The 21,299-nt window shown below is 51.2% G+C and overlaps 1 protein-coding gene across 1 annotated transcript; it reads right to left on the minus strand.

Annotated features, from left to right (window-relative positions):
• Window positions 1–4,028: 4,028 nt before the first annotated feature.
• PHF24 (PHD finger protein 24) lies at window positions 4,029–19,592 on the minus strand (the record flags this gene model as incomplete). The annotated part of the gene is made up of 7 exons (XM_083353534.1): window positions 4,029–4,125; window positions 10,430–10,516; window positions 11,708–11,874; window positions 12,139–12,326; window positions 12,632–12,710; window positions 13,779–13,964; window positions 19,212–19,592. 7 exons carry the CDS (start codon window positions 19,590–19,592, stop codon window positions 4,029–4,031), a joined length of 1,185 nt encoding a protein of 394 aa, XP_083209660.1.
• Window positions 19,593–21,299: the final 1,707 nt, after the last annotated feature.

A 21,299-nucleotide genomic window follows, 5' to 3' on the forward strand; every position in this document is an offset into this window, starting at 1 on the left:
TTTCGCTTCTCACCCAGGAGGATTCTTCAGTTCTAACTGAATGGTGGGGAATGGAAGGATCTATATTCCTTGCAGTCATCTGGTTCTTTCTGAGAGTTGTTTGAGGCCACTTGGAAGTTTATCTGTGCCCTGAGGGTCACTTGAATAGTGCAAATGGGTGTGAACAGGAGAGGGGTGGTGTTGTATCCCTCCCCCTCTGTTCACTCTTAATTTGGATGACCCCTTTCACCCCTCTTGCAAACCCGGGGTCCTCTCTGTCCAGAATGTGGACTTTGCTGTCTTCAAAAGAGCGATCCTTGTTTTTCAGATGCAGATGGGCTTGTCCTGATGGGTTTCTTCACCCGTATTGTGCTACGTGTTTGTGAAGTGGTTGTTTTGTTTCCCCAATGTACCAGGTCTGCACGTCTCGCTGCACTGCATTGTGTATACCAATTGCCCAGTTTGTGTGTGGGTTTGTTTTGCCCTCAGGGTAGGTCGAGCTTCTGCCTTAATGGCTTGAAAGCTAATGACCAACCCTCAGAGACCAGATGACTCCACCAGTCAATCAGAGCTGAAGAAGCTTCTTGGATGAGAAGAGAAATGTTTTCAAAGGAAAAAACCAAGAAAGTGGAAAAAGCACCTTTGGGACAGCCATGACCTGGAGGATGGAGAATCTCCACAGACGTTTAAGTACTGGGGTCTTCCCCTTCTGGTCTCACAACCCCAGGAAGACTCCTTGGAGAGACAGGTGGGAGCAGCCAGCCTCCCGCTTCCAGCTGCCAAGGCCTTGGCTGTTGTGGTCATCACCAGCCTCTGCTTGGTCTTTGGTTGCTTGTCCTGGAGGGCAGGTGGCTTTTGGCCTGATCCTGCAACATGGTTCTTGGAAGGAGGAGGCAGTCAGGAGGCACAATCAGCAGCAAGGACAGCCAGGCCTCCAAGGCCTTAAACCCCCATCCGGGAAAGGCAAGTAACTTTTCCTAGGGAGACATAGAATGATGGCTTAGGAGTGGCCAGGATGGTGTGATCAAAATTCCACCTTTTTTATGTGGAGTTTCAATCATAATGTTCCGGCTGTCATCTTGACTTTTTGACCATGCCCTGTGGACACCCCTGCCAAAGAGCAGCAGAAATGGAAAAGTACAGATAGCCCTTGACTATCAACCACAACAGAGGCCCAAATTTTAGTTGCTAATCGAGACATTGCTTAAGTGAGCTTTGCTCTGTTTTACGACCTTTCTCGCCACGGTTGTTAAGCGGATCACCACAGTTGTTTAAAGTTAGTAACACGGTTGTTAAGTGGATCTGGATTTCCCATTGACTTTGCTTTCAGAAGTTTGCAAAAGGGGATCGCGTGACCCCAGGACGCTGCAACCGTCATAAATAGGAGTCAGTTGCCAAGCGTTTGTATTTTGATCGCGTGACCAGGGGGCTGTTGCAACGGTCATGTGAAAACCAGCCATAACTTAAGTTTTTTCAAGGCTGTTGTGGGAACAGTCACTAAAAGAACTGTTGTAAGTTGAGGACTACCTGTATCTCAGATTTCCATTGGGGTTATGGGGAGGCAGGTAAACCACCTAAAGTTTCCTCTGATCCTCCACATGACAATCTATCTTGCTGGAAAGGAGAGACTCCCTCCCTCCTTAACTTCAGCCCAGAGAACCAGCTGCTTCCCAATGGACCAAGGTTTTCTTCTGAGGCTGGCCTAGGCCAGGGGTAGGCAACCTTGGCTCTTTTATGACTCATGGACTTCAACTCCCAGAATTCCTGAGCTAGCACGGCTCAGCTTGGAAACCTCTCCCTTTTCCCTCAGCGTGGCTGGCTCAGGAATTCTGGGAGTTGAAGTCCACGAGTCATAAAAGAGCCAGGGTTGCCTACCCCTGGGCTAGGCCAACCTTGGCATCTCTATGACTCGTGGACTTCAACTCCCAGAATTCCTGAGCCAGCATGGCCCAGCTTGGAAACCTCTCCCTTTCCCCTCAGCATGGCTGGCTCAGGAATTCTGGGAGTGGAAGTCCACGAGTCATAAAAGAGCCAAGGTTGCCTATCCCTGGCCTAGGACAATGTTATGGCTTTGATCTGGAGTTCTTTTCCCCTTTGAACCCAACCAAATGGGAATTCTGCAAGGAGCAGCTCGGGATTCCCCCTTCTCCCACAAAAGGAGAATGGCCACTGCAGGCAGGCAGGCTGTGGAGGGACTAAGCCGGGACCTCAGGCAGGGATTCACCAGCTGTTCACCCAGGGGTGTTGATGTTCAGGCAGGACCTGCACGAGCTGCCAGGCTCTTAGGATTAGCCGAACTGAGCCTCAACACTGGTAGTCCTCGACTTGTGACCGCCACTGAGCCGAGAATTCACGCTGCTAAGTGAGAAACCGGTTCAGCGAATTTTGCCCCATTTTACGACCTTCCTTGCCTCAATTGCTAAGTGAATTGCTGCAGCTGAGAAGTGAGTAACACGGTTGTGACGTGAATCTGGCTTCCCCATTGACTCTGCTGGTCAGAAGTCGCAAAAGGGGAATCCGGTGACCTTGGGACACAGCAACCGTCGTAAGTACATGACAGTTGCCAAGCCTCTGAAGCTTGATCTCATGACCACGGGGACGCTGCAATGGTCGTAAGTATGAAAAACGGCCGTTAGACATTGTTTTTTTAACTTTGAATGGCCAGTAAATGAACTGTTGTAAGTCGAGGACTACCTGTACAGGAAGCCTGACCACAGGGCCTACCCTGCCCCCTTGGCTCTGAGGTCCGAGGGACTTGGGATTCCAACCTGACCCCCTTTAATTGCCTGCAAATGATGAAGGCTTCTAAGCCCCTCCCCCTCCCCCCAATACAGTCAATGACTTCCCTAACATTTCAACCCCCTCCCCCCAAGAGACTGGAGGAAGGGCTGGAAAAGTAGAGGCAAATCATATTGGTGGGTCCCTTTGATTCTTGGGTGCAAACAAACCCAAGGTGGGGAGGGGGCTTCCCTGGCTGGCAACGCTGCTTCCCTGGCAGGTGGGCACCTTCTCGACCAGCAGGACAGGAAGTCTGGGGCTCAGCTCCAGGGCAGACGCTCTCCGAAGGAAAAGCGGTTCTTAGCGAGAAATGAAAAAGTCATTTGGCTCCTCTGGGTGGGATCAGCTCCTCCTGTATTGGCGAGGGAAAGAGGGGGGGGACACAAAATGCAACCGCTAAATGGGGGCTGCCAGACTATGCCAGGGTTAGATTTGACATGGATGGGCCAGCAGACATGTCTCAAAACTTGGGAACCACCTGGCCCCACTTTCCTTCGGAAAAGGTAGTGGCAAAGATGCTTCTCAGCTGAAGACCAGTAACAAGCACCAGCGAAGGGAAGGGGATGTAATGGGTGAAGCTGGTTCCCAGGCAAGCCCCCAGAAGCTCCAGGATGAAGGCCTTTGGTTCCACTGGAGCCAAAACAATCCAGCATGCCGTGGCCTGCTTTCCTTGGCCAGCCAGAAACCAGAGTCTGCAGTCATGCTGGCCTCGGTTTGTGTCTCTCTGTTGGCCACTCAAAGCCAGAAAGCCGCTGAGCTCCATCCATCTCGACCAGTCAGAAAACAGCTTGGCCTTGCTGGGCGGAAGAGAAGAGGGCTGACAGATGCTCGCGTTTCGTTTCCAGATGCCAGGATGCTGTCAGAATCCCTTTAGAAGACCACAAACAGACAAACAAACCGAAAAACCAAAGGGGAAGCGGAAGGAACCTGGAGGCTGCTCTGGCATCTGGCTCCCCAGAGAGGATGCTAAAATCAGTGTGAAAAGAGGCCTCTTCCCCCCCCCCCGCTTCAGCCCACATTCTGTGCCCACGGGAGACTGTATGGACTGAGAGAGAGAGATAGAGAGAGAGTGGAGGATCCGTAGCCCGGTGGGCAAAGATGCTTCCATCAGCCCTCCTGCGATTGTCCTCGCATGGGATGCAGCTCCTGAGGGGACTCCGGCACTTTGGGGGCAGCCAGTCCAGTGTGCGTCATGATGGCAAGTAGCTCCTTCCTTTGTTGCATCGAAGGAGGCACAATTTTTGGCCTTCTCCCGTCTCCGCCAAACGGCCTCACATCAGTGGCTTCAGATGGATGGCGGCACTGTTGGGTCGGGCTGCGAGGATGTAAACCGTGCTTTCTCTCAAAAAGGCCGGCCAGGTGACGGTCCTGTGGTGGACAAAACAGGGAGACAACCGGGGTGAGTGTCTCTGGAGGCCACGGTGGTCCCAAAGGGGTTTTCTCCAAAAGACAACCAGACTTTCTTTTTTTGTTTTGTTAAAAAAAATTGCTTCTCATCCAAGAAGCTTCTTCGGTTCTAATTGACTGGTGGGGAAATCAAGTCCGTCAGAAGTGAAAAAAGTTTCTTGGATGAGAAGTGAAATGTTTTTGAAGGAGAAAAAAAAACCCAAGAAAGTCCAGTGGTCTTTTGGAAAAAGCACCCTTGGGACAACCAGAGATGAGATGAGGCTGGCTCCAGTCCCTCTGCCAAGCAAGGGGAGGACAGTGCCCAGTTTAATTTAATTTAATTTATTGAGATTTCTATACCGCCCTTCTCCCAAAGGGACTCAGGGCGGTTCACAGGGCATAAATATAAAATGACAATACAAAAATTAAAAGACAATTAAATCAATGCCCAAGTTAAAACAAGAATAATAAAACAGCCTATAAAAACCCATATACCCCCATCAGGCCAGACCCGCTAGTTCAAATAAATGGGTCTTCAACCCGCGACGGAAGGATCGGAGGTCTGATGCCATCCGGAGCTCAGCCGGCAGTTGGTTCCATAATGCCGGAGCACCCACAGAGAAGGCCCTCCCCCTGGGGGCCACCAGTCGACATTCCTTGACAGGAGGCACCCTGAGGAGGCCCTCTCTGTGGGCGCGCACAGGGCGGAGGGGAGTCGACGCCGGCAGCAGGTGGTCCCCGAGGTAACCCGGACCCATGCCATGTAAGGACTTAAAGATCATAACCAAAACCTTGAACCTTACCCGGAAGACAACTGGTAACCAATGCAGCTCACGGAGCAAAGGTGTAACATGGGAGTACCGGGAAACTCCCAAGACAACTCTTGCGGCCGCATTCTGTACCAGTTGGAGCCTCCGAGTAGTCTTCAAGGGAAGCCCCATGTAGAGAGCGTTACCGTAGTCTAGGCGAGAGGTCACGAGCGCATGAGTGACCGTACATAAGTTTGAGTGATGCCCCATTGTTTGAGGCTAGGGACGCATGGCCAGAGCTGGGACTGGCCTGGTGCCATCTGCTCTCTCTCTCTCTCTTTTAAAGAAAAGCAGTTCACAAGTGATGCATCTAACAAACACTGACAATAACACACCACACACCCCCAGGTTGTTGTTGTTGTTAGTTGCGAAGTCGTGTCCAACCCATCGCGACCCTATGGACAATGTTCCTCCAGGCCTCCCTGTCCTCTACCATCTTCTGGAGTCCCTTTAAGCTCACGCCTACTGCTTCAGTGACTCCATCCAGCCACCTCATTCTCTGTCGTCCCCTTCTTCTATTGCCCTCAATCTTTCCCAGCATTAGGCTCTTCTCCATGAGTCCTTCCTTCTCATTAGGTGGCCAAAGTATTATTTATTTATTTATTTATTTATTTATTTATTTATTTATTTATTTATTTATTTATTTATTTATTTTTGGGACTTATATGCGGATCTGGCCTTCTAAAGAGCAGTCAGGGTTGAATTACACAAGCCCCTTCGCCACGACAAGGCAGTAATCCATGAAGGGGACACCCCCAGGAGCATATCTTAAAAGGTAGATTAAAAAAATAAACTTTTTAATTTTTTTTTGTTGGAAATTGTTCTACCAGACTCCTTAAGAATATCTGTAATCTAAGGAGAAGTCAAGGCTGAGTTCTGTCAGCACACAACATGCCCCTCAATCAGAATAGAGCTGAGGGGAACCCTGGAGGTCTTCTAGTCCAAACCATTGCTCAAGTAGACCCCTAGCTAGACCATTCCAGACAAGTGCCTGTCCAGTTTTTTTAAAGCATCCACAACTTCTGGAGGCAAGCTGTTCCACTGGTTAACTGTTCTGTTAGGAAGTTTCTCCTTAATTCCAGGTTGTTTCTCTTCTTGATTAGTTTCCAATCTGTTGCTTCTTGTCCTGCTTTCAGGTGCTTTGGAAAATAGGTTGAACCCCTCTTCTTTGTGGCAGCCCCTCAAATATTGGAAGACTGCTATCATGTCACTCCTAGTCCTTCTTTTGTCTAGACTAGATATACCCAGCTCCTGCAACCGTTCATTCTATGTTTCACCCTCCAGCCCCTAATCATCTTTGTTGCTCTTCTCTTTCCAGAGTCTCAACATCTTTTTTGTATTGTGATGACCAAAACCAGATGCATTGTGGTCTTAACAAGGCTTTGTAAAGCTACACTAGAAGTTGAGGTGATCTTGAATCTATGCCTCTGTTTATACAACCAAGGATTGTGTTAGCTTTTTTGGCGGCTGGTGCACACGGCGGGAAGATGTGGTCAACTTGATTTGCAAGGTGGTCTCTAGATTTAAGAATGTCTCCTTGGGGTAGTTAGATAAAGGTGTGGGATGTCCGCCTGATTGCTTAATATATCAATGGACAAACATGTGAGGGACACTTGTGGTAAGAGCAGAGGTGCATTGGTGGGGGTGCATGGATGACGCCATTTTGCTGGCTGGGATCATAAATCATTTTTGCCCGGGCTTTGCCAGGCCAAGAGGTGCAAGCAGCTGAACAGTAATTTACCAAAGGACAACGTAGTCGTGTTAGACCAGGGGTCTTCAAACTTGGCCCTTTTATGACTTGTGGACTTCAACTCCCAGAATTCATCGGCCAGGCACTTGTGCCTAGCTGAGGAATTCTGGGAGTTGAAGTCCACAAGTCATAAAAGGGCCAGGTTTGAAGAGTCCTGTGTTAGACGGTGAAAATGGAGGGAGCGACTGCACATTTTACTGAAATGATGGGGAAGCAGACCAAGAAAACGAATTTGTGGATCCTTGCATAAAATTTTAAAGACATTAATGGTGGAGAAACCTGTAGAGGCCAGTTAATCCGTTTATGCTGGTAGAAACGTAGCATGTGGGATATGCCAGTTCTCAGGAGAGACTGCCAAAGAGAGCAAAAATGGCTGAGGACAGGCGTGGGCTTCTGCCTCCTGCGTTGCAGGGAGTCCTCGACTTACGACCACAATTGAGCCCAAAATTTATGTTGCTAAGCGAGACAGATGTTAAGTGAATTTGGCCCCATTTTATGACCTTTCTTGCCACAGTTGTTAGGTGAATCACTGCAGTCGTTAACTTAATCACACGGTTGTTAAGTGAGTCTGGCTTCCCCATGGACTTTGCTTGCCAGAAGTTCCCCAAAGGGGATCACGCGATCCCAGGACACCGTCATAAATACCAGCCAGTTGCCAAGTGCCTTAATTTTGACTACGGGGATGCTGCAACAGTCGTAAGTGTGAGAAACGGTTCTAAGTGACTTTTCAGCGCCGTTGTAACTTTGAATGGTCACTAAACGAACTGCTGTAAGTCGAGGACTACCTATAGAAAAAAGCAATTTATTAGATATCCTTTCTAACAAACTAAAAAAATTGAGACTCAGCAACTCAAGCACTCCTTGCTGCTCTGCTGGTAGTCCTGGGCTTTGATTAAACTTGGACTGATTAATCACCACCACTACGAAGGAAGAGGCATCTTACACATTGCTGGAAACCAACCACAGATCCAGGACTCCATACTTTGCAGGCTTCTCCAAGGCTTGGGCAACAACCAGACCACGCTAGAGGGGTGCATTTTCAAGATGCTTCAGTGCCTGGAGGCATGGAGGCGGGCATCTCCACATGTCTCCTGTGGATCTTCCTCAGGCCTGAGTGGGGGAGCCGGCAGGTGGGGAAGAGCACCCGCCATGAAAATGGCGGGTGGGTGGTGGAATGAATTGAACAGCGGGGCAGTCTAGCCTTCTCTGGGTCCTTCCCTGACCACAGATTTCCATCTCCAGCAGGAACCCTTTTCTCTGTGTGCCTCCTTCTTGACCACAGCTGCCCGCCCGACTGAGCCAGGTGCCGTCCCTCCCACGCCTCTGAAGATTCACAGCTTGCTCTGCTGCCAACTGTTCCCATGGCAACGCCGGTGCCTCATCTCAATTCCTAACGAGGCTTAGCTAATTGTCAGCAACGACTCCTCTCGCTAGCAGACCCCAAGGTAGAGGCGGCCCCCAGGGAGAGAGGTGTTCCACGTGTGGCTAACGGTGGGACACTTGTGGGGATTCTGCTCATGAAATGTTGGCCTCTAGATCAGCTGACAAGCCTGTCCTGGCTCAGAATAATAGAACAACGGAATTGGAAAGGACCTTGGAGGTCATCTAGTCCAATCCCCTGCTAAGGCAGGAGACCCTGCCTATACCATTTCAGACAAGTGGCTGTCTAGTCTCTTCTTAAAAACCTCCAGCGACGGAGCGCTCACAACTTCTGGAGGCAACTTCTGTTCTACTGATTAATTGCTCTGACTGTCCGGAAAGTGGGGTGCTAGGATAACCACCTAATATTCATTATGGAACTACAGCACCTCCTAAAGCACTTCATAGGTTATGAGGTAAAGGTTCCCCCGCACATGCGTGCTAGTCGTTTCCAGCGCTTGTCCGAGGATGTCTCCGTGGTCATGTGGCCGGCATGACTAGACGCCAAAGGCGCACGGAACGCTGTTACCTTCCCCACCGTCGTGGTCCCTATTTTTCTACTTGCACTTTTTACGTAATTTCGAACTGCTAGGTTGGCAGAAGCTGGGACGAGTAACAGGCGCTCACTCTGCTACGCGGCGCTCGGGATTCGACCCGCCAAACTGCCGACCTTCTGATCGACAAGCTCAGCGTCCTAACCCACTGAGCCAGCGCGTCCCATTAAACGGAATCCAGATTTGTTTCCTTAAAAACCTCTCACAGAAGCTCATTTAGTCCACTATTAGGGAAAAAGTGGATTTGTGTCCAGAATAAATTTTTGAATTGCTGACTACATCCAGAGCATATTTTCACCCACCTGGGCAAAGCAACTCTCAATTTCCCCAAAGAAGACGCCTTTCACTTACCCTCCTTGCTCCATAAATTGGAAGAAGGAACATAAAAGACCAACAATAACAAACCTGCCTGCCAACATCCAAGCTGGGGACCCTGACAATCTTTCGGCAGCTCCGTTCTTTCCCAGGTGTTGCCAACCTGTACTGAACCTTGTATCTTATTCATGCAGGGCCAGAGTGGCTAAGTCAGGGAGGCGTAAGTAACTTAGGTTACCTAGATTGTTAATTTTATTTGGAATTTGTGTATGCAGGGCTTTTTTTCTCATAGAACGCTCAGAACGGAGTTCCGGCACCTTTTTTGGATGGAACCTTTGTAGGGTAAGCAAGGCGGGTTGTATGACATGCGTGAGTTCCGGCACCTTTTTCTTTTACAAAAAAAGCACTGTGTGTATGTAACCGTGTCTTCCCTGTTTTTCTGATATGTTTTCCTACATACCTAGTCTAAACCAGGGGTCTCCAAACTTGACAACTTTTAAGACGGGTGGACTTCAACTCCCAGAATTCCTTAGCCAGGGTTGATCGCTGGGAAATTCCGGGAGTTGAGGTCCACCAGTCTTTAAAGTTGCCAAGTTGGAGACCTCTGATCTTAAGTTTTTAAGCAAGTCTTAAAAGTTTCCAGGTTTGGAGACCCTGGTCTAAACCCCTGGTTTAAGCTTTAGGATTCACTGTCCAGAGTCCTTCAGTATTAGGACAGGCTAGAAATATTGCTAAAAGCCAAAGTTACACAAAGATCTGACTTCATTGGCCTGATATAGAAACACCTCACTAAAGCCATCCTCACCCGTAACGTTATCCAATATCCTTAATGCAAAAGGCTGCTTAAATTCTGCATTTCTTGATTTGGGGCAAGACATTCACTCCCCCCTCCCCACCTCCAGGGCTGGTGGAAAGGGGATCTCCTTAGCACCACAGCTCAAAGCACTCCAGGTGGTACCAGGAGAACCGTCAGACGGGAAAGTAACCCACTGAGAAGAACACGGTCTTGCTACGTGGTTTACTACAGATCTCTCAGTCAACGGGGCTGGTTGGGGCTCTATCCAGTACAAGCACCTGGGTTGCTATTCTGTTTATTATTCAAATTATTCTAAACCTAGGCTTGCTTACAATGCAGGAGCAGCTTTGACTCTAGGGCAGGGGTCTTCAAACTCGGCCCTTTTATGACTCATGTACTTCAACTCCCAGAATTCCTCAGCCAGACATGCTAGCTGAGGAATTCTGGGAGTTGAAGTACATGAGTCATAAAAGGGCCGAGTTTGAAGACCCCTGCTCTAGGGGAAGTGAGAGTGCCTTGCTCCAGGGGGACTGTGGACATCCAGAGGTTCTTTGGCTGCAACTGGCCACGATCCCTGGCCCGCAGCACTGCCCGGACCCCTCACTTTTGGGAGGCATCTTTTGGGAAGGGTCTCTGCACTTACCTTGGTTTCTTCTGCTCTTCATTGAGCACCTCTTTGTCTTCCTGCCTGTGGCTTCCGCTTTCAGAGACGGGCTCCACCTGGCTGACTCTGAAAGAGAGCCACACTCAGACCCAGGCCCAGGATTAGGGGACTCCTAGTCCGGAGAGAAGCTGGCTGGATCAGCCAATTGGCCACAACTCATCCCAGCATAAAGGGCGGTGGTGGTGGGGATATGAGGGCTTCTTCTATAGCTGCTGCTCAGCTGGTGTGTGTGGGTCAGGATGGGCTCCCCCCCTCCCGAAAGAAACCATGCCGGCATTCTGCCTTCTTTGACTTGCGATCATAACTGAGCCTGGCAATTACGGTCATAGATTATGACCATTGTGTAAAGCAGGTCATCAGACGACCCAATTACATTTTAGGACCTTTTCTGCTCAATAAGCGAACACAGCAGTTGTTAAATGAACCCATTGCTAGGGGGTGTTTTAATGGAAGTCGGCATCAATGCTGGCTTTTGGCAAAAACATTTGAAATCGCGGTCACATGATTGTGGGATGCTACAAACAATTCCAAATGTGCATCTGTTGCCAAGCCTAACACAATGCAGTCCTGCAACTGTGGGCTGCGGGGTGTGAGTGTGTGGCAGTCAGAACTGGGTGTGAAGTCCCTTTGGAGGGTCCAAAGTAACTTCCAATGGCCGCTAAGTGGCAGGTCGTAAGTCAAGGACCACCTGTAATGTCCCGATTACTTGGGCATAAGGTGGGCTTGCATTGCTTGGTCCAGCTGTGTCCCCACCTGCCTCCCACTCGGCTCTTGTGGCCATCCCACCATGGCAGCCCACATGGGTCAAGGGCAGGCAGTGCCAAGCCTGGCCACTTTAAGGCTTGTGGACTTCAACTCCCAGAATTGGGGAATTCTGGGAGTTGTTGAAATCCCCAAGTCTTAAGGTTGCCATGCTGGCTGGGGAATTCTGGGATTTATTGAAATCCCCAAGTCTTAATGTTGCCATGCTGGCTGAGGAATTCTGGGAATTACTGAAATCCCCAAGTCTTAATGTTGCCATGCTGGCTGAGGAATTCTGGGATTTATTGAAATCCCCAAGTCTTAATGTTGCCAGGCTGGCTGAGGAATTCTGGGAATTATTGAAATCCCCAAGTCTTAATGTTGCCCAGTGTGGAGAGCCCTGCTATGGTGGCAACTGGCCAGTGAGAGAAACCAGCTGTCGAAACTGCCCGCAGTGACAGCCAGCCAGCCACGGGGGCCCACGGGTAACCCACCCCTCACCTGCCAAGGTCTTACCTGGCGATGGAGGGGGGTGCCCCCGGATGCCGTTTTCGGAACCAGGTGTGATGGGAGCGCTGGCTCTCCTCCTGGCTGATGAGCCCCTCCCTGTGCCGGTCTAGGGTCAGGAAGGCCTCCCGTGCCCGCTCCCTCTCCTTGCCCGTCAACAGGTGTAGCAGCCCCTCCTGGGGAGGGAAGCAAAGCAGGAGAGGCTGCACGGAGGGCGCGGGACCCCCACCCAAATCTTCTGGCCTTTGCAGGGATAATGGGCCCTCGCTCACTTCTAGGAGAGGATGTGGGAGAAAAGATGACCGCCGCCCCCACTCCCAAGATTGGGAACAAGCCTCTTTGCCTGGGAGCTGAGCTGCTCCGTGTGTGTGTGTGTGTGTATGTGTGTGTGTGTGTGTTTCCTTCCTGCTCTGCAGCCCCTCCACGAGAGGCCCCCCCACCTGCGTGCGCGTTCTCTGCAGCAGCAGCAGGGACTCATGGGAGAGGAAGTCCGCCCAGGCGATGTGGCCCTTCTGCCCGGGGTCCAGGGCTGCAAACTGCAGGCTGTGGCGTTCTTTTTCTTCCTCACTGCTGGGCTGCCCTGCCAGGCCCTTGTAGCGCAAGAAGTCCTCCAGGGTCAGAGTATTCTCTGTGGAAACAGCCCCCCCCCCCACCCAAATCATGGTCAGAGGAGGCTCCTGATCTCCCCCAAGGCAAAGAAGCCCCTGCGGGAGCCCCTTCCCCAAGTCCTCTGTCCACCAATGAGAGAGAAAGCCCCTCCCAACCTTCCCCCATCTCTTGGCTGAGACGGGGTTTAGGGACCATCCCTCCCCGTCCTCAACCACTTCTTGAAGCAGATGGGGGGGGGATGTCTCTGCCCTGTGAAAGGGACCCCTCTGCCAGTGCTCCACCTCTGCCCTAAACGGGTCTGGGGGCCACTCCTGCCAGCCTTACCAGGCGAGATGCTGGTCTGCCGGAAGGCATCAGAGAGAGAACTCATCTCCTCTTCCGTGAGCAGCGAGTTCAGGTTATCCTGCCAGGAAAAAAGGAAATGTTTGAGGTTACAACATAGCTGGCCCTTTTTAGGACTGTGTACCCGCCATGGGGGGAGAGAAAGGCGGGTGCCTGCTGACCCTTCTTGGTTGCCCCCCACGGCCCTGGATAGCTGGATGGTCTGCCAATCAGCTTCCCCCCCCCCCCGGTGCCTTCTGGATGGGCTACTGGACAGCCTCCCCACCCCACCACCTGCCCCACCCATTTCCCAAGCACCTTGTTTTGCAGCCGTGCCCTGCTGTCCTCCAAATCAGGGCTCAGCAACTCCGGCCCTTTTACCACCTGTGGACTTCAACTCCCAGAATTCCTGAGCCAGCCATGCTGAGGGGAAAGGGAGAATTTCCAAGCTGAGCCATGCTGGCTCAGGAATTCTGGGAGTTGAAGTCCACGAGTCATAAAAAAGCCAAGGTTGCCTACCCCTGACCTATTCCGACTCTCTCCCTCCCCTCCATATCTTCCCATAACTAAATGCACCTTGCCTCTACCACCATATATTCCCGCCCCCCCGACTCTCCCCTCTGCCATTCCCTACCCCTGTCCCATTCCCCCAAATCCTTCTTGGCACCAGTCTCCCAAAAGGGGTCTGGCAAGTCCAGCCCAGCTCAGTCCCTCCGTGGCCTCCCTGCTCCCCTCCCAGCGGAATGGGCCATCTTGCTACGGGACAATTCAACAATTCAATGTAATTATTTAAAATATTTTTTAAAAAATATATTTTAATTGCTGTCATTCACATTTCATCTCCTCCCTCCTTTGGCATACTTCCTTTCATGGTTCTATTCCACTACTTCTTTGATATAATAATAATAATAATAATAATAATAATAATAATAATAATAATAATAATAATAATAATAATAATAATAATGTTGGAAGGGACCTTGGAGGTCATCTAGTCCAACCCCCTGCTCAGGCAGGAAACCCTATACCTATATTAAGGTAACTCTTGTCCTGCGGTGAGTGGTCCCACACCGAGCTGGCCAGGTGAGTGGGCCGCAGTAAGCTGGCCACGGTAAGCTGCTGTAGCCCCCCTCCCAGCCCCATGGCTTACACAGTGGTAGCAGCTCCAGCCGACGGTGGAGTGGGCCGCCTCAATGGCCTCCGAGGCCTCGTCCGGGGAGAGCAGGCCCATGCGCCGCAGGCAGCCGTCATGATAGACCTTGGTGCACACCCGGCAGGGTAGAAGGCTGTCTGCCGTCCACACCTCACAGACTTCACACATCTCCTCGTTGGTCACCTGCAGGGGGAAGGAGGGCTGGGAAAGATCCGGGAAGGGCCTTCCGGTCCTGAGAACCCAGCCCAGGTGGGCGAGCCTCTTTGGGGCTCCTGGCACAGACGAGCCTCTGAACTTTGGATTGGCCAATGCCAAGAAAGAGCAAGGAGAGGACTCGGGACAACAGAGCTGGAAGGGACCTTGGAGGTCTTCTAATCCAGCTGTTGTGATTCAGGGTGAGCCTGTGGGTTCGGCAGTTGGGTCGGACGACTCAGAGGAGGAGGGGGGTGTTGAAGACCTTGCTGAGGGGGTTGAAGATCTTGCTGATGATAGCCCTCAGGCAGGCCCCTCCCACTTGGTCACCATGGAGACCCAGCTGTGTGAGCCTGACAGTGTGGATGAAGATGACCCACAGCTGGCCCTGTTCAAGGACGCTGGACGCAGGAGGCAGTCAATTAGGAGTAAACAGAGGAAGGCAATGGGGCTTCTTGGAAGGATGCAGAGAGAAGCCACGGCCTGAACTCTATATATGGGGAATGTGTGGGAGGGCTGGTTTGCTGAAGGCAACCGCTCGGATGGTTCATGCTTCTTAAAGCTCTGGTTTCTTGGTTCGTGTCTTGTTTGTTTTTGTAGCTATAAATTTGGCAGGCGTAGTTCCAGACTCTTGCCGTTTGTGGAGGGGTTGTCCCTGCCTTTTCTGCAGGGCCGGTAGCAGGCTGGTACAGAACACCAGCCCCCTGCTCAAGCAGGAGACCCTCTACCATGACAGGCAAGTAGCTGTCCAGTCTCTTCTTAAAGAGCTCCAGTGTTGGAGCACCCACGACTTTTGGAGACAAACTGTTTTGGTGATTAACAGAATCATAGAGTTGGAAGGGACCCTGGAGTTCTTCTAGTCCACCCCCCTGCACAAGCAGGAGACCCTATCCCAGTGGTGGCTAACCTATGGCATGCGTGCTAGAGGTGGCACTCAGAGCCCTCTCTGTTAGCACGCGCGCCACTGCCACCAGCAGCAGGTCCATCAGGCCACCACCACTGCCTGGAGCAGGAGCCCCGCCCAGCACAAAGGAGGCGAAGCTTGAGCAGAAGTGGTAGAGCAGAGGTCATCAGCCATTGTCAATTGATGGACTGGAAGAAAAGGGAGGGGGAAGCATTTTACATGCATGCATGCGTGCACGGGGCTGCAAATGGGGTGGGGTTAGTGCCTGCGTGATACTCACTAGCCCTGCCCCGTTCTTCCATGGTGCGGCGTCTTGTATCTGCAGCCCGCAGTGCTGCGGCGGCCGTTTTTGCGCCTTGCAGCACGGTGGCCCATTTTTGTGCCCCCGGGTTTTGTGTGCCAGAGGCGGCACTCAGAGGCACCTCCCTGCCGCCCCTGAGGGCACCACAGTGCTGATTCGGCCCTGGCACTTTGCGATAAATAAATGGGTTTTGGGTTGCAGTTTGGGCACTTGGGTCTCTAAAAGGTTCGCCATCACTGCCCTATCCCATGTTGGACAAGTGGCTGTCCAGTCTCTTCTTAAAATCCTCCAGTGTTGGAGCACCCACAACTGGTGGAGGCAACTTCTGTTCTGCTGATTAATTATTGTCACTGCCACCCTCACACCCCGGGGCCTGCAGAGAATATGACTGGTCAAGCCAGGGGCCACTAAATTTGCTCTGAAAAGGATAGGTATTAATGAAGAGCCCCAGACAGAGGAGTTTCCAGGCTTTTTCTGGAGAGAAGCCACATTCTTGGGCCACCAGCTTCAGGATCCCGGCTGTGGCCAATTGGGGCATGAAGGTGACCTCTGTTCTGGGCAGAAGGAAGCAGTTGGAAGTTGTTCTGATTCTCCCAAGCATTTCCAGTTGGTTCCACTACTTGTTCTTCCAACCACATGTGATTCCATTTCTTGTCACATATCACCCCAAAATAGGCCTTTTTCTCATTTATATTTTTCGTGACCTTTTCTAGAATATTCCCCTGCTTTGCAAGCCCCTCTCCCTAAAGTCATTTTTTCCTGTGTTAATTAATACCCAGTAATTCGTTTTCTTCCAGCTGTTTTGCGAGGGAGAACTGCACCAAAATGGGAGAAATGTTTTATCTCTAAATAAACCATTTGTTTTGGTTCAGAAAAGTCTAATTTAAGCAGGTTCACATTCAAAGATGAACAGTTCTTAGTTCATCCCTCTCCCTCTTCCCCAAAACACTTGAGATTCTGATGGGGACAGCGCTGAGAAATTTATTCAGCTTTTGTTTTTACTGTTTTGATATTTTTAATTGTTTTGGAATTTTAAGCCACCCAGAGTCACTTGGTTAATTTGGGCAGGTATAGAAATGGAATGAATAAATGAACAGAGGACGCCCAGCTGTGCACTGGGTCTTTTTAAGGGCAGGCCTTTCCAACTTGGCACTTTCCAGATGTGTTAGACAATGAACGCTGAAAGCAACACACCAGAACTGTGTCATCAGGTAGTGCCAATTCTCTGAGGGAGGGGGAGAGGGCAAACAACCTCTTAGCTAAATCTTCCCCTTCGGAGGCTGCTTATTTGCCTAATCCCGAGCTTCTCCTGTTCCAGACGTGGCTGGATTTTCTATGAGGCCCCTGGAGAGATTGCTTCTTGTTCTCCCCAGCCTCAGATATATATGAAGAGAGAGAGAGTTTGCTTTCAGGACTGAAAGACAATTGTGCCAGGAAAGCAAGCTCTCTCTCTCTCTCTCTCTCTCTCTCTCTCTCTCTCTCTCTCTCTCTCTCTCTCTCACACACACACACACACACACACACAGCTTGGGCTGGCACAATATATTACTCAGAGTGGAGGGGTTGGGTAATATTTGGTGTGGAGTAATGCAGAAATCCAGCTGTTATCTCAGGAGATTCTGCAAAGCAGGATGTTTTTTTATGCAAGCTGGTCAAATCCAAAGGGGGTTGTGAAGAGAGATGGGTGGGCTTTGAGGCAAAGGCAGTTGAAGGCAAAGATGTACCGGTAGTCCCAAAGATGCTTTTTTCAGGAGGCAAATGGACTTTTTTGTTTTTTCTCTGAAGACATTTCACTTCTCATCCAAGAAGCTTCTTCAGCTTCTTGAAGCTGAAGAAATAACTGTGATCTGGGAATCTCCATAGACATTTAACTATGTACTGGTAGTCTTCAACTTACAACAGTTCATTTAGTGACCATTCAAAGTTACAGCGGCACTGGAAAAAGTAACTTATGATCATTCTATTCTGTTCTATTCTGTTCTGTTCTACTCTACTCTACTCTACTCATTCCATTTCTATTCTATTCTATTCTATTCTATTCTATTCTATTCTATTCTATTCTATTCTATTCTATTCTATTCTATTCTATTCTATTCTATTCTATTCTATTCTATTCTATTCTATTCTGAACTGTTATCCTATCCTATCCTATCCTATCCTATCCTATCCTATCCTATCCTATCCTATCCTATCCTATCCTATTCTGTTGTTCTGTTCTGTTCCGTTCCATTCCATAGTACTCTACTCTACTCTACTCTACTCATTCCATTCCATTCCATTCCATTCTCACACTTACAACCGTTGCAGCATTCCCACCGTCGTCAAAATTCAGACGCTTGTCAAATGACTCCTATTTTCAACGGTCACAGTGTCCCAGGGTCACATGATTGCCTTTTGCCATCTTCTTATAAGCAAAGTGAATGGGGAGGCCAGATTAAGTTCACAACTTAGCTTAACAACTGCAGAGATTCACTTGAGAAAAAGGCCGTAGCAAGAAAGATCAAAATGGGGGGAAAAATATTTACAAACCTATCTCGCTTAGCAACAGAAATTTTGGGCTCCTTGACTTATGACCCAAGTGTGGTCATACATTGAGGACTACCTGTATAAGGGATGCAGACTGGATTTATACATTAAGAGGATCTGAGCCTCCCGTGACTGATTGGAAAGTGACTTTGAAGTCAGGAAGGAGGACAGAATGATGAAAACGGCAATCAGGTTCAGGGCTGTTCCACAAAAATGGGGAATTTCATGCTTGGAATCCTCAAGAGAGGAGGGATCCTTGCAAAGAGAAAGAAGGATCCACAATGAAGCCTCGAAGCAAATGAGCAGCAAAGCTACACGGGATGGCTCTCTTCCTTTCTGGGCACCTTAAGGAAGAAACCGACAGAACTAGGAAAGGGGCCAAGAAGGGCAAAAAAGAAATAATGGAATAATGGCTGGGGCAGACACCCCACCCCCCCACCCCACTTGAGCCGCTAAAGAGTCTGGAGAGAGAAAAGGATCCGGTCCTCTTTTGCAATGCGGAGTCCTTCCCTGAACCAAAATGTAAGAAGACCCAGGCCAACCGAAGGGGGTTCTTCTGCCCACAGCAGAGTCCAGCTAGGGGTGTCAAACTCAATTTCAATGAGGGCCACATCAACATTGCGGTTGCCCTCAGGGGGCCGGGTGGGTGTGGCCTGGGTGGGTGTGGCCTACTGGGTGGGCGTGGCTAGAGTGCGTATGGCCTACTGGGTGGGCGTAGCCAGCTCTACATCGTTCGCATCAAGGGTGCCTATGGGGGCCCGGGCAGGAGTGGGACAGATCTGAGGGTCTCTGGGCCAGGGCCAAGGCAGTGGGGGCCGTTCCCTCACTGTTTCCAGGGTGGCTTCGTGGGCCACATGAAACCACTTCGTGGGCTGCATCCAGCCCCCGGGCCTTGTGTTTGACATGTCTGAGCTAGGGAATTGGGAATCGCTGCTGGTTGCTATAGGGATGGCAGCCAATTGGGGAGGTCTCTCTCTCTCTCAATGTATCTCTCTCTCTCTCTCTCTCTCTCTCTCTCTCTCTCTCTGTGTGTGTGTGTGTGTGTGTGTGTGTTTGAAAATCCAGTCTCAGATGGGTTGGCTAGGATCTGGCTCCCAACGACCCTGAGAGCTCCCAGGTTGTTAAGTTACTGGGACGCTTCCCAGTTAACAGTCGCGGACATGGAAGGGACCTTGGAGGTCTTCTAGTCCAACCCCCACTCAAGCAGGAGACCCCGTACCATTACCTATACCACTTGCAAGCAGCTGATAGTTGAGAGAGGAGAGGAGAGAAAGTGGTCTATGGCCTGATCACAACAGGGGCTCTTGGGGGGCATCTTTGCTGACTGACCTCCCCCCCCCCCGTGGGAATCAGGTTCCTAAGCACACCTGGACAGGTGGGGGCGGGGCTTGAGACCAGCAGGTGCAGGAACCCTCGCCCGCTTGATCTGGGTCAGTCCCAGGAACAGCCCCACCCCGAAAGGCTTGGGGCAGGAACTGGTTGGGCCCCCTTCCCCCCCCCGGCTCACCTGCTCGCGTTGCTCCAGGCTGATCTCCAGCCGCTCTTCCTTGCACGTTGGCCGGACGGGGCGGACCAGGGCCGGGGGCGTGAAGCAGGTAGGCCGGTCCAGATCTTCGGGCTCCACGCCGCGGCCGTCCCGCAGCCTCGCCCAGGCGGCGCTCCGGGTCCCGCCGCCCCACGAGCGGGAGGGTCCCCCTGGCGCTCCCTCCTCCTCCTCGCGGAGTTCCTGCACGGCGTCTTCTTCCAAGGTCCCACGGCGGCTGGCGGCCTCTTTGGCCGGGCGCTTGGCGGCGGGCCGTTCCCGGAGCCCGTCTTTGAAGGCCGAGACGGCCAGGCTGACCTTCTGCACCTGCTCCACCGTCTGCCGCCGGGACATCAGCACCCCCATGGCTGCCTCTGCGGAGACACCCCGCGGGTGAGGCCGGGCCCGTAGCAGGCAGCCAGCGGATCCGGCACCCCGGTCCTCGCCAGCCGGGCTCCGAGGTGCAACGCCCGACTGCAGCCCTCCCGCCTCCGCTGCTCGCCGCTGTCCCGCCACCCGCACGGGTCCGGCCTTCCCCCCACCCAAGGGAGCCCGCTAGGACGACGAGGACACCCCAGCGCAACTCTCCCCGGGCAGCCTCAGTGTTTCCCCGCAGAGAGCAATGGCTGGAATGTCCTTCGGGAGGGCTTTGGGGGGAGGGGGGCCCTTGCCGCAGCATCCCCCCCAGCTGACCTTGAACTTCAGCAAACCCCCCCCAATGCCAGCCCCGGTGGGCTCTGCAGGACCAGGGGCTGCTTTGCTCCTCAGATTGGGGTGCTGGGTTGGGTTATGACTGGCGCAAGACACCCAGATGCCCCAAGAGAAGGAAGCTGGCGGGATGGTTCGGTTCCCTCCTTGCCTCGGCTCCCTCTTATGTAGAGCAGAAGCTTCTTCAGGAGGTCTAGGAGCAATTCACACGCACACGCACCCCCCCCCCCACTTCCTGGAGTTGCCTTATTTCCACCCACCCCACCCTGCAAGAACTGTGTGTTGAGGACTGCAAAGGTGGGACTGGGCTCAGATCGCCCCTATTCGACTTCTCGGTTCTCTTTGGAGCTGCTTCCCCCAGCAGACCCCCCTCCTCTCAGCTACCGCACATCGACCTGCAAAGGTCCCATATTAAAGACAGGGGCCAGCTAAAATTACTGCAAAGGCAGGCTGGAGGAAAGTCCCCAGGGGAAGCAGCTGAAGCCGAAGGGGCACTCTCACTGGGCACTTCCTTCCCAGCAATCCTGCCCAGCTCTTTCCCACACCTCCTCAATTTTCTCCCTCTTGGGAGGAAAAACATCCCTTTGCCAAGATAGGAATGAGCAAAAGGGTGCACATTATAGTACCAACCTTGTGAACTCTCAAGGTTCCTCTTTCTGCTTTGTATTCAAAATGGACAGTGATAGGTATATGTCAGGGGTAGGCAACCTTGGCTCTTTTATGACTCGTGGACTTCAACTCCCAGAATTCCTGAGCCAGCCACGCTGAGGGGAAAGGGAGGGGTTTCCAAGCTGAGCCATGCTGGCTCAGGAATTCTGGGAGTTGAAGTCCACGAGTCATAAAAGAGCCAAGGTTGCCTACCCCTTGTATATGTATATGTATATGTATATGTATATGTATATGTATATGTATATGTATATGTATGGGTGTAGATAGTAGGAATGTCTATAGCATGTCTATCTCTGTGTTATGTGTGTATAGGTAGATATACTTTCTTTGGAGAGCAAGCAACAGAATTTCATTTTTAACGTGAGCCAGTGTGTTCACAGTAAAAAAATGACAATAAAAGTTATTTTAATCTTAAATGTATTACATTAGAATACACTAAGACCACCGTTGGAAGGAACCTCGGAGGCCGTCTAGTCTAACCCCCTGCTCCAATAGGAGGCCTTATACTATTACAGCAAATGGTTGTTCAGTGTATTTCTGAAAACCTCCAGTGATGGATGCCCCACAACTTCCGGAGGCAAGCCATCCCACTGATTAATTAACAGAATAACAGAGTCGGAAGGGACCTTGGAGGTCTTCTAGACTGATCCCTTATCCAAGCAGGACACCTATACCGTTCCAGACAAATGGCTTTCC

This window comes from Vipera ursinii (genome assembly GCF_947247035.1).
Source record: "Vipera ursinii genome assembly, chromosome: 2".
NCBI classification, from domain to species: Eukaryota; Metazoa; Chordata; class Lepidosauria; order Squamata; family Viperidae; genus Vipera; species Vipera ursinii.